Below are 13520 nucleotides of genomic sequence, written 5' to 3'. Positions count from 1 at the left end.
TTAGCCCTGCTGTGGTTGGCTGAAGGCGACGACCTGCTGTGGTTGGCTGAAGGCGACGACCTGCTGTGGTTGGCTGAAGGCGACGACCTGCTGTGGTTGGCTGAAGGCGACGACCTGCTGTGGTTGGCGGCGACGACCTGCTGTGGTTGGCTGAAAGGCGACGACCTGCTGTGGTTGGCTGAAGGCGACGACTTGCTGTGGTTGGCTGGGCGACGACCTGCTGTGGTTGGCTGAAGAGACGACCTGCTGTGGTTGGCTGAAGGCGACGACCTGCTGTGGTTGGCTGAAGGAGACGACCTGCTGTGGTTGGCTGAAGGGAAGGACCTGCTGTGATTGGCTGAAGGAGACGATCTGCTGTGGTTGGCTGAATGCGACGCCCTGCTGTGGTTGGCTAAAGGCGACGACCTGCTGTGGTTGGCTGAAGGCGACGACCTGCTGTGGTTGCTCATTGCTCTGGTGGTATAACTACATATGATTGTAAGGCTGAGTCGTTGATATTACTGCTTAACTCTGTATCTCTACCTGATTCACTGTATAACTGAATCACTTACTCACTGAAACCACCGTACCACTGACTCCCTGAATCACCACACCATTATCTCATCATCACCATCTTTCATTTCCTGTTACGACTATTAAAGACGCTGCTACACTCATGAACGTGGTTGGACTTTAATGTAAATTATCTCAAGGAGGAAGATCAAAGCAACTTGAAAGAGAAAGCCAGGAAGAGACAATCACAGGCAAGACGAGAGACAGAGAGAGAGACGGTAAGGGATTAAAGCAGTTTCCTTTAGTCCCCAATGATTATATTTAGCCAAAGAGACTCTACCACCAGGGGCTCCTCCGTCCTGCACACGATCACAGGACAAACACACGAAGGTTGATTGGAATTTCTTGCTCATTATGTTGGTTCTTTTTGACAACATCTAATTAGAATAAATCAATACACGTTATTGGTTGGTTATATTGATTTTATATTGTATAAGGTGAGTTACTCGGCTACACACACACACACACACATAGACACACACACACACACACACACACACACACACACACACACACACACACACACACACACACACACACACACACACACACACACACACACACACACACACACACACACACACACACTACATTAAACAATACATTGATTTTTTTCTTAATTATTTAGTTGAAAGAAGATTATAAGATTCAACTTAGAAAAAAATAGTAATTACATGTTAAAGTTATTGTTAATTCGTTGGTTTAAAATGACTATTATTCTGTTGGTGTTATTTTCTTCTTATTTAGATTAAGAAGATAACACGATCCCGACACGAGGAAAGTAAACATAATCTTAAATGGATCTTGGATTAGAATATTATCATTAAAAGATAAAGATACGGCTGATTTTGTTTCTTAAAAAGCTGAATGAATATTTTCTCTGCTTCCCAAGTTGCACCAGTGACCATTTAACCCCCTTCCCACACTCACTCTCCTTCCCTCCCTCCTTTTCTCCTTCCTACCTTTCCTCCCTCTCACTTCCTCCACCTCTTCTCCCTTGCTCCCTCTCTAACCCCCATCTTGAATCTTTCCTCCTTCCACCCCCTCTTCCTTCCCCTACTCCCTCCCTCCCTGCCTCCCTCTCCCCCTCTCTCCCTCACACCCTACCTCCCTCCCTACCTCCCTACCTCCTTACCTCACCACAAAGACACTCTCCCAACACCCTTTACAGCCCTCGTAATTGAATAGAAATATAATCATGATCCCTGAATAAGCTATACGCATTCACTACTGTTATTTTCTCTCCATATTTATTTGTATGTGTCCTCGTCTTTGATAACACTCAGCGACTCGTTCATGGTAGGAGGTGGTGGTGGCCATTTAGAGTTCTCGTTCCTACTTTAATCTAACCGCCGGGGGTGGGGGGAAGGAGCCATTGTTGTGTGCTAAGCGAGAAACACAAGCGGGTTATCATCACCACCTTGCACTACTCCCCGACGCCAGATAAGGCACGGGTTCGGGGAGGCTTTATGTGCCTGTGTGTTCTGTTTTGTTTTAACTTTCGTATGCTGAGAGGCTGTATGGCTCTATGTATGAGAGAAGGTGGTATCCTTTCTAGTTCTTAGATGCTGTGTGGAAGTGATTGTTTGTTTTAAAGTATAAATAAGCATCAAGAACTTAGCCAGCTGTATTGTACTCGTTCTCTCTCTCTCTCTCTCTCTCTCTCTCTCTCTCTCTCTCTCTTGTCGATATTGTTTCTCTGCATCCTCTCTGCCAAGGCTGAAACGAACTATATACTGACAATTTACGATGTTGTTTTCTATCTTCCTGTCCTGAGAAAGTTTCTTATTTTGCTTTCTTTTTTGTAGTTTCTTTTTTTACTTTAAAAAAAAATTATTTGACTTTCTATTTCCGTTTTTTCCTTGTCCTTTTTCTTTTTGCTTTCTCTTCTCTGGGATTTTTTATTTGTTCTTTTTTCTTTCTCTGGTATAGCCTTTTTGCTTTCACTTTTGCCTTCTCTATCTCCTTTTATCCTCTTTTCTGTTCGCTTTCTCTTCGCTTTCGTACCAATATTCATAGTCAGGTTTGTATATGCGTAACAATCACTCACCAGGATCGAAAAACAATATTCACACTTTCTAACCTCAATTTTCTTTTCCTTTCTTACACACACAAATACTTTCTTTTTTTTCTCTTTTCTTGGGTTTTGTTTCGTCTGTTTTGTTTTCGTAGAGATGCTGAGCTCGTCAATATTTCTTCTCTGTTCTGTGCTGCCACCGGGTGAGAGGAACCGGAAGTAAGTACTCGACATTTACAGCGCCATTTCCTTCCGTCTCTCTCTCTCTCCTCTCACGAATTCTTGTCATTAAAGTCTTCTTCCTTCTTTTAGTGTACTGTATCTTATCCCCTGCCGCGAAAGACAAAGTTCCCGGGGGATATACAGTACAGTACCTGCTGATGATGTCTGTCAATCCGTAGCCAAAATATTCGGCTTCCGTTCGATCTATTTCCATAATTTTTTTGGGATGATTTTGGTATCCGGAACGTATTTATGATATGGTCTTGCTAGAGTTTGATAGTTACCCGTGAGTTACTCGTGAGTTACCCGTGAGTAACCCTCTCAGTTACCCGTGAGTTACCCGTGAGTTACCTCTGAGTTACCAGTGAATTTCCTTTGTGTTTTAGCCCTGAGTTACATGACAAGACAACACAAGACAACACAACACAACACAACACAACACAACACAACACAACACAACACAACGCTTCGTGTGTTAGTGAATTATGTTCATTTCCTCAACATAAAAGAAGAACAATTTAATTCATGGCTCCAAATCACGACAATTACTTCATTATATAATACTTATTTTTTATCAATTTTCTCTATCATCTTTAAAACAAATATTCTTTCATTACATATCATTACACTTTTCTACATTACTTCGTTCCTTTAATAATTCTCCTTATTTTCTTTCTTTCTTTCTTTCTTTCTTTCTTTCTTTCTTTCTTTCTTTCTTTCTTTCTTTCTTTCTTTAAAAAAACATCACATTCTATTTATTTTTTCCCATGATTATCTTTTGTTGCTGTTAAAAAAAAAATCCGTGGACAATAAAATAAATTTCCTTTCCTAATAAAACTTTCATTTTTTCACTGCTGCTGCTTTCATAAATAATCATAATTACTGTATTACATTGTCAATGAAAGTAGTTGTTAGATGTAATTCAATAGACTTTTCTTTAAACTTACTCTTAATTTTACCTTAGTTGTTGTGGTATAAAGTAGTTGTTAGATGTAATTCAATAGACTTTTCTTTAAACTTACTCTTAATTTTACCTTAGTTGTTGTGGTATAAGCGACCACCACCTCGTCAACACTACCGCTGGGGTAAACAATTGATGGGAAGATTTTGTTTTATGATTATACACCTCAGAGCTCATTTACAAGATTTAGATATATAAACCTCAAGAATCATTTACAATTCTTATGATTTTTTTTACCACAAGAGAATTTATTTACAATATTTTTATACACTTATGCTCACTACCTTGTCATAGTTGATCCTATGGTTAAGTTTGAGGGAGGAGAAGGATGGCGGGTGGGAGAGGAAGAGGGAAGGAGGGAGGGGAAGGAAGATGGAAGGCAGGAGGAGGAGGAAGAAGAGGGAAGGGGGGAAGGGATGAGTGAAGAGAGTAAGTAAATAACGTGAAGAAAGCAGGGAGGTGAGGGAGGGAGGCAGAAAGGAAGTGAGGGGAGGTGAAGGTCATATATTTACACTGTGAAGGTCGCCTCACCCACACACCGTGAAGGTCGCCTCAACACACCCTGAAGGTCGCCTCACCCACACACCCTGAAGGTCGCCTCACCCCACACCTGAAGGTCGCCTCACCCCACACCCTGAGAGTCGCCCTCACCCACACACACACACCCTGAAGGTCGCCTCCACCCCACACACACCCTGAAGGTCCGCCTCACCCCACACACCCTGAGTCGCCTCACCCCACACACCCTGAGTCCGCCCCCTCCCACCCCACACACCCCTGAAGGTCGCCTCCTCCCCACACCCTGAAGGTCACCCTCCACCCCACACACCCTGAAGGTCGCCTCACCCCACCCCCGCCTCACCCACCCCTGAGTCGCCTCACCCCACACACCCCTGAAGGTCGCCTCACCCACACACACCTAGTCCCCTCACCCCACACCTGAAGGTCTTCCTCCCACCCACACACCCTGAAGGTCGCCTCCCACCCACCACACACCCTGAAGGTCGCCTCACCCCACACACCCTGAAGGTCGCCTCACCCACACACCCTGAAGGTCGCCTCACCCACACACCCTGAAGGTCGCCTCACCCACACACCCTGAAGGTCGCCTCACCCACACACCCTGAAGGTCGCCTCACCCACCCTCATGTTAACTCACATATGATTCCTCGTCTCCATCTACCTATAGAGACTGTTGTCCCTATAGCCTTTAAATTGATATTATCGTAGGTCCCTCGCTCATAGGACACCTTTATTCCTTGAACTAATGTCATCACCTTTATCTCCCACACACACGCCCTTACATTACCCACTTGTTTTGTTTTCTCACCCCTCGTAAGCCGGGTTGTTATTATACTCTTTTAAAATAAGTAAACATAGTTCCTTCTCCTGCATATTCCATTTTCTTCCTTCTTTCTCTCCTTCCCTTCTAAAAGAAAACCATTAGCCTGGTGCTGATAGACTACCAGTGACGCACTCCACCTATAAGGGACTTAAACCTGCCACGTAAAGATGTCAAAAGGATTTATCATTTCTTAAATCTTCAAAGGCTCCCTCGTGAATTTTTTTCCTCTAATTGGAGGTGTTCAGTCCCCTTCACCTGTGTGGCATTTACAGGGGCTCCTCAGGTTTGGTGCAGTGTGGTAGCGCTGTGTTTGTTTACATTCGACAGAAGGAAACTCGCAATAGTAAACATAATGTGGAATCAAATTAAAACAATATTAAAACAGATATTTCATAGATAATGATTTGTGGAATGTTTATATAACGAGCCCCTGTAAACACACTAGTGAAGGGGAATGTACCTGCAACTGGCCCGCTTATACACGAGATTAACCGTTTTAAAATGAATTCCAAACAGCTCTGAGACTCCTCCACCACACCTGAACGTGCTCACTCATTCCCAATTACGAGAATAAAGAAATAGTGCAGGAATCTTTAGGACTGTGGCGCCTAGAGGATAGAAACAATTCACATAGGTGTTTCTTTTAGCCTGTCCATCACTAACGCTAACCTAACTTAACCTAACGCTAACCTAACCTAACTTAACCTAACGCTAACCTAACCTAACCTGTTAATGTTATCTTTATAAAATGTTTCTTCTTTCTGTGACTTTCTTTTACGTTCTCCACACACACACACACACACACACACACACACACACACACACACACACACAGAGCCTTACTTCAGCTTAGCCCACCCAATCTCCTCATTGTTGTTGTTGTTCATGTAATTGATGTTGTTGTTGTTGTTACATAAACTTAACGACAGCGGAACCAATCTCAATCTTCACCAATTAGAAAGTAATGGAGAAGTATGGGACGTTGTTGCTGCTATGTGGAGAGAGAGAGAGAGAGAGAGAGAGAGAGAGAGAGGCATTGGAGGTTGGGAAGGAGGAGGTCATCCCTAGAGGCTATAGGTCAGAGACTTCACACACCTGCTGCCACTCCTTCAGGTGATCCTTAAGGAGTTTCACCGCCCTACAATAACACAGTTCCTCCGCTCATACGTCTCCCATGTAGGTTAGGTTAAGTTTGGTTAGCGTTAAGTCAAGTTAATTTAGGCTAGATTAGGTTAGGTTTGGTTAGCGTTAAGTCAAGTCAATTTAGGTTAGATTAGATTAACCTGGTTATACGTCCTACACAACTGACCTCCTACACACCTGACCTACACACCTGAACTCCTTCCACAACTAACCTACACACCTGACCTTCTACACATCTGATCTACGTACCTGGTCTCCTACACACCTGACCCCCTACACACTTGGATTCCCACACACTTCACCTACACACATGTCCTCCTACACACCTGACCTTCCAACACAAACCAACACACCTGACTTCCTATACCTCCTACAACCCTGACCTCCTACACACACCTGACCTCCTAGGATGCGCTATAATGAGGGGTCGGGTCTTCGGCGCGGACGACTAAACAGAATCAATGACGGTACAACCTTGCCTCTCTCTTTCTCTCTCTCTCTCTCTCTCTCTCTCTCTCTCTCTCTCTCTCTCTCTCTGGCCAGGTAAGAAGGAATACGGGTGATAATGCCTTGGTAATGAGCCGTTGAGAGACGCTACACCACTTGCCACTCAGGACATGAGAGATGGTGGTAGTGGAGGATGGGAGATGAGGTGGGAGGGTACTGAAGGAGAGAGATATGGGAGAGAAGGTGGATACAATGGACGGAGGGAGGGAGAGAGAGAGAAGGAAAGAGAGGAAATGGAGGAAGAGGAATTTAGGAAGAGGGAAAGAAAGACAGATGGAGGGAGATAAAGAAAGATGGAGTTAGGCAGAAAAACAAGGAAGGAATGAAGGAAGGACAAAGCAAGAGAGAGGAAATATACAAACATGAAATAAACTCGAATAAAGAATAACTCATCCGAAAAATTAAAAAAAAAATTAACCCCAAAAATATGGACCATGATTCTCACTCCCAAGACTACGAGGTAAAAAAAAAAAAACTTTCATATTATCCAGACAGATTAAGAGTTCCCAAATATCGAAATATCCAGGGCATGAATTTTGTTTTTTATCACAAGTTCTGATTATCTTCAACTTCCTCTGCTGTTAAGATGACGGACGCCTTGGAAGCAGGGTTTCTAAAAATGTATTTCATTAGATTATGCTAATTTGTTAGTATATATTTTTCACCGAGAGAGTGTGTATACTTTCAAATATGTCTTTTACCGTTATACAAATTTCCTTAAAGGTCTCATCTAAGTGAGCTCTACGTTAGGTAATTCTTGATAATTTCTAATGAATCTTTGTATGATAATTTTTAATAATTCTTATATGAGGGTTATGTTAACTCTTGAATTATCGTTTAGCTCACCTCAATAATTCTATAAATAGCTTCGTGATGACTCCTGAATACACTCTAAATAATTACATCTATTTCTGTATTCCTGGATAGACTATTACAGTATACCTGAAGAGTTGAAGGTGTGTTACTGTATCCCGTCTACACTGTAATGGAGTACAATAAGGGAACACACTTACTTTATAAATAATCGCCCCAGGAAATGTGTCAGTGGAACCCCTCCCCCTCCTACTTCCTTCCCCTCCCCCATCCTCCCTCCCCCTCCCCCGCATCCCCCTCCCTCCATCCCCCCCTCCCTCCCTCCTTCCCCTCCTTTCCCCAGCCTTCCTCCTCCCCTCCCCCACATCCCCTCCTCCACCCCCCCCCTCCCCTCTTTCCCCACCTTTCCCCATCCTCCCTCACCTCCCCCTCCTCCTTCCCTCCCTCCCTCCCAAACCCGGGGTGCAGGGTTCATGTACGTTCACACCCACATATACACACACAGTACGTACACACACGTTGATACACACCCACATGCACACACGCATATATACAGTATATGCGCATACACACGCACGTTGATAAACAAGTATACTCTATACGTATTTGAGTCATTAAGAGCACTCACGCACACACACACCCACACGCACGCACACACACATACATACATACATACATACATACATACATACATACATACATACATACATACATACATACACACACAGACACATAAATTATTTTATTCACAATATCAACGTAAATGAACTCTAGTATTCATATAGTTAGTACGTAATATTACACAACTTTTACGACAGACTGTAATAGAAATATATCTAATAAAAAAATAATGTATTCATTGTAACAGAAATATGTCAATTATAGCAGTAATATATCCGTTATAACAGAATATATCCGTTTTAACAGAATAAATCCGTTAAAACAGAATATATCCGTAGTAACAATTTCCGTTATAACAGAATATATATCCGTTATAACAGAATATATATCCGTTAAAAACAAAGACAGAGAAAAGTACATTGGACACATAGAGGGAAGCAGCCACTCCTAGACGTATATATTGTTGTCAGGTAGGCGTTGAGCCACACCCACCTTATACACTATTCATGATAAGACCCATACAAAGTGTTTCCCTCGTTGGATATGCGGCTTTGAGACGTCCCCGAGGTGCTCGTCTATATGACACCTGTAATCCAATAATCCAATTCCATAGCATATTTATTTACTACTACTACTACTACTACTACTACTACTACTAGTCTATACTACTACTACTACTACTACTACTACTACTACTACTAGTCTATACTACTACTACTACTACTATACTACTACTTTTTTCTCTTTTTTTTTTAACGTTTCCTCCAGCCTCCCCCAATAGCCACACCTTCGCCTCCATTTTATTACCTTAAAATTAAATATCCTAATACATAAGTAGCTATCCTAGTTGTGTTGAATTAGTTGAGCTGCAGATCTATGCGGCATTCAGTGACTGTAGCCTCATAGTCAATATCTGCAACTGTTGTCGGCTTTGGGGCCGAAGCTCTAGTTCCCCTGAGGCAGAGAAAAGCCGACCGAAGGAGAGAGAAGGACAGTCGACATTTCATCCAGGCTGTAACATAACTTCTGGGCTGCTGCTTTTGTTCGGAGATCACCTCCTATGGAACGGTCTACCAGCCCAAACTATGGAATCAAGAACAGACCTGGGCTTCAAAATAACCATTGACAAAAATTATCAAAAACAATTGGGGATCCTACACAGACCACTGGCATCCTTCCCTCGGTATGACCACCTCTAGTGAGTGGCCTTTAGGTAACTCAGATAAGGTCAAGATATCCTTCTAAGTCTCTGCCTTCCCCTGACTCTCACCCATAATTTTATTCATGGATATCTCTACCATTATCCCTTCATTCTGTGTTATTTGACGGAAGAATTTAATTTTCCATAAGTATCCAGATTCCAGTAATCCTCTTATTGTTCTGACTGATCTCTGTTCTTGTCTCTTCACCTCTTCAAGTTCTCTCCTTTAATCTTTTTCCTCTTTCCTCCCCCGTCATCACGTCTTCCCGGTTTTCCTTTTACCTCTCTAACTTACCCTGAGTATCGGGTTTATCTCTGCAGTAACTTATCTTGTTAGTAATAGTTCGGTTCACTTCCTTATGACGGCACAACATGTTTTCTGATATGCAATTTGTACGTTAAAATCGCACACACACACTACTACTACTGTTTTGTTGTCACTCATAATCGAGTATGATAATCATCCAGCTATGACACAATGATATGACTTATTAGGGATGTCACCTTTGTTGGTGAGATCTGAGGTGACTGGAGAGGCTGATATGAGACCGGCAGGGTCGTCCACAGATGTTGTGCGTGTGGGGGGCTACATCTACTGTAGTGTGGGAAGGGCGGCAGCAGCGTCTTTCCTGCACGTTACGGTGTGGAGTGATCGTCTCCCAGGTGAGGGGTTCGATTTGGCACTTTTTCAGGTTTGTCTTAAGACTATCCTTATAGTATACCTTTTCCGTTGTCCGCCAACGTTAAGTTTACCATTTGTAAGGTGTTCATGGATAATGGTAACCTCGATGCTCCTACAGTTGGTGTCAGGAAGAATACTGGCAATTGTTCTCTTGTCTTCCAGCGAACTCGGAGGATGGAACGTAGACTACGTTGGTAAAAGTTTTCAAGTGCCTTGAGTTGCCTCCTGTATGTGACCCATGTCTCGCTGCCATACAGCAGAGTGGGGAGGACCACTGATCGAAATATGTGCGTGTGTGTGTGTGTGTGTTTGCGTATGTGGGGCGAGACCTTTCCTGTGGGGTATATAGTGCAACACTTCTGTATGCTTAGTAGTTTAGAAGTTTACCAGAAACAGACTTGTTCCCATAAAGACAAACAGTTTTATAGGCATCTGAGGCGGATCTAGGAATGCGGAAGGAAGTGGGGAAGATCTAGTGCACGGAAGCAGTGATTTATGTCAGGTAAACAGGAGGGGCTGGGAGGACCTAAAAGAATATGTTTTACTTCCACGTGTCAGATCTTTTGTACCTTCTGCTTTTATTGTAATACTGTACAGGGTGTTCCACAATTAGCACACCAAAGAAAAATTAATGTTCTATTTTTGTTTGTTGTTTTCTGTTTTCAGGCGAGGAAATCATAACAAATCAATTTAGATGCCAGAAAACGAAGATTCACTATAGTTCTTTTAGATCAAGGGTAATTAGTAAAACAAACACACATTAAGTCACTGTGTCGCTTGTCTCGTTCTGGTCAGTTTCCTATAGAAAGTACCTCCTGGATCTCGTCACTAGAGACAGGAAAACAACTCTCCTCAATGTCTGCGTGTGTGATGGTACGTATAAATGTGAACAAGATAAGCAATACGACTTTACTGTACATAACAATTAAACATATGGTACTATAAGTATTGATGTATAACTTATATCTGAGATCAAAATAGAAAAAAATATATATATAAGTTAAACATAATGCTGTAAACTGGTGTAGATTCGGAATGTGAAGAATATTAATGGGTGGGAGGTTCCATTGCAAGGGGGGTTTGATCGCAAGGGGGGTTTGATCATAAAGGGGGTTCGATTATAAAGGGGTTCGACTATAAGAGGGCTCGATCATGAGGTGTTTCGATAATAAAGGCCTCGATTATAAGGTGTCCGATCGTAAAAGGAGGTTCGATTATAAAGGGGTTCGACTATAAGAGAGTTCGATCATAAAGGGGTTCGATTATAAGGTGTTTAGATAATAAGGGGGATTCGATTATAAAGGGGAGTTCCAATACACCTTGCCCCCATCTTCCTATATACCTGAGCTCCCTCCCTCCCCCTTAGGATATAAACAATATAATATAATCAAAGGCAAAAGTTTTTATTTATATTAGTCGCTTCCACAAAACATTACTACCTCCACATCAAGCTGCCCTTCCTCTTTCTAAGCATCTTAAGTCTTGAAACACAACAAACCCAAGACAGAGACATAAATCACATCATACTATTACTTCAATTTCAACAGCAAATATTTACGGATCACAATAATGAGTGTTCACGTGTTCAGAGGAAGAGGGACGTGTTTATACTCTGTGAATATATCCATGCCGACAGAATTTCACGTCTTCTAGTAACTCACACACAGTAAATCCACTCTAGTCTGCCCTCTTGTTCTCTCTGTCTATCCCTCCACGACAATAAACTCCACGACTCTGACAGGTCCATGCGTCTCGGTCCTAATATTTATTCTCCTACACTTGGTGCTGAAGAGGGGGTCGACAGACATGGAGGATGGAGGCGTGCAAATATGTTGTAGTGATGCGCTTTTGTTCAGAGTGGTGCGTTTCTGTTTTGTTACGTCGTGTCTATACTTCTGATGTTGTTTTTATGCGATTTATTATTATTATTATTATTATTATTATTATTATTCTCGAGGGTTGCTGAACTGATCGCTGTCTTTATTGGTAAATATGGTGCGTGGACCGGGACAGTACACACACACACACACACACACTCAGACAAACATACAACCACACACACACACACACACACACACACACTACTGACTCACCTACATATGCATGGGCGCACACAAACACACATATTCACTCGACCGCAGGTATAAATTGGGTTCCACATACTTACTAAACCGTATCCAAACTGCTCGTGAATCCATGAGTAAAAGATCATATCACGCTTAACACTGTTGAGGTTATCACTAGTGGTTAACGAACTCCTTCACCGTGACAGAATCTAGAGAGAACTTACTGAACCATAAAATCATCCTGACATTAATAAGAGAAAACACAGATTATCGACCTCTTTTGACCTCTTGTTGTGATATAGTGACTAAGTTTGGTTAAAATTTGTTGTCATTGGTCCGAGTTACCGTATTGACAACATTCGGATGATAGGATGGACGCATGGATGAAGAAAATCACTATCCACATTCTTACCTCCCTTAACCAAGACCTGCAGGAGTCAAAACTGATACAGTGTCCCCTAAGAAATGCCTTAACTCGTTTTCTGTCATGCCTTTGTGAACGATAATAGAATCGAGAAAATTATTCACTATACTGCTCGTAAACCAAGAGAAAAATACAGGAAAGGGGGAAATGGATTGGACATATCCTCTGGACGACCGGAATGCTGGGATAAAAATGGTATTAGAATGGGGTGACTAAATTGACATAGGAGAAGAGGAGTCATGATAATCGATTAGATGATGAATGGTAAAGACGGCAGAGTGCACAGGATTTCAGGAGGAGATGGGGATTAGAACAGAAATGTTGGGGATTCGAACAGAAAAGTTTGGGATTCGAATAGAAATGTTGGGGATTCGAACAGAAAAGTTGAGGATTCGAACAGAAAAGTTTGGGATTCGAATAGAAAAGTTGGGGATTCGAACAGAAAAGTTGAGGATTCGAACAGAAAAGTTTGGGATTCGAACAGAAAAGTTGAGGATTCGAACAGAAAAGTTTGGGATTCGAACAGAAAAGTTGGGGATTCGAACAGAAAAGTTGGGGATTCGAACAGGGAAGCTTTAGACCTAAACAAAAGAGAACTGGCAGTCTGAATGGAAAATAAGTCAAGATTAAACGGAATAAATGTGGATTTGAATAAAAAATATACATAGTATATTTGAATAGTAAAATGTTGAGGATTCCCATACAATAAAGCATAAGATTCAAACAGAAACAGATTAAGTTTGACTAGGTTAGGTTAGGTTAATTTAAATATTAATAAGCTGGGGGATTACCTTCATATAATCCAAAATAACTGTGTCTAATTTCCTTTTTCATTACCTAAACCTGATTAAAATTTATTAATATATCGCTAATTTTTTTGTGTATATTTTTGTTCTCGTTATATTTTTTTACAATCAAGTTATCTGAATTTTTCATATCATTTAAAAGCAAAACTCAATTATTTTT

At 41.8% G+C, this 13520-nt stretch overlaps 1 protein-coding gene across 1 annotated transcript; it reads right to left on the bottom strand.

Annotated features, from left to right (window-relative positions):
* LOC121859051 (glutenin, low molecular weight subunit-like) lies at positions 1 to 9756 on the bottom strand. The gene is made up of 3 exons (XM_042355709.1): positions 9678 to 9756; positions 9285 to 9289; positions 1 to 453 (listed from the first exon to the last, which is right to left on the bottom strand). The coding sequence occupies exons 1-3, from the start codon at positions 9754 to 9756 to the stop codon at positions 1 to 3; spliced, it is 537 nt and encodes a 178-aa protein (XP_042211643.1).
* Between the last annotated feature and the right edge of the window lie 3764 nt (positions 9757 to 13520).

The sequence above is a fragment of the Homarus americanus genome, unplaced genomic scaffold, assembly GCF_018991925.1.
Source record: "Homarus americanus isolate GMGI-L3 unplaced genomic scaffold, GMGI_Hamer_2.0 scaffold594, whole genome shotgun sequence".
Lineage (NCBI taxonomy): Eukaryota > Metazoa > Arthropoda > Malacostraca > Decapoda > Nephropidae > Homarus > Homarus americanus.
Note: the sequence above shows the minus strand (reverse complement) of the source record. Positions and strands in the feature narration are given on the sequence as shown.

Coding starts and splice junctions, on each gene's coding strand:
- LOC121859051 (XM_042355709.1), bottom strand. CDS start 9,756: ATGTTGTGCCGTCATAAGGAAGTGAACCGAACTATTACTAACAAGATA.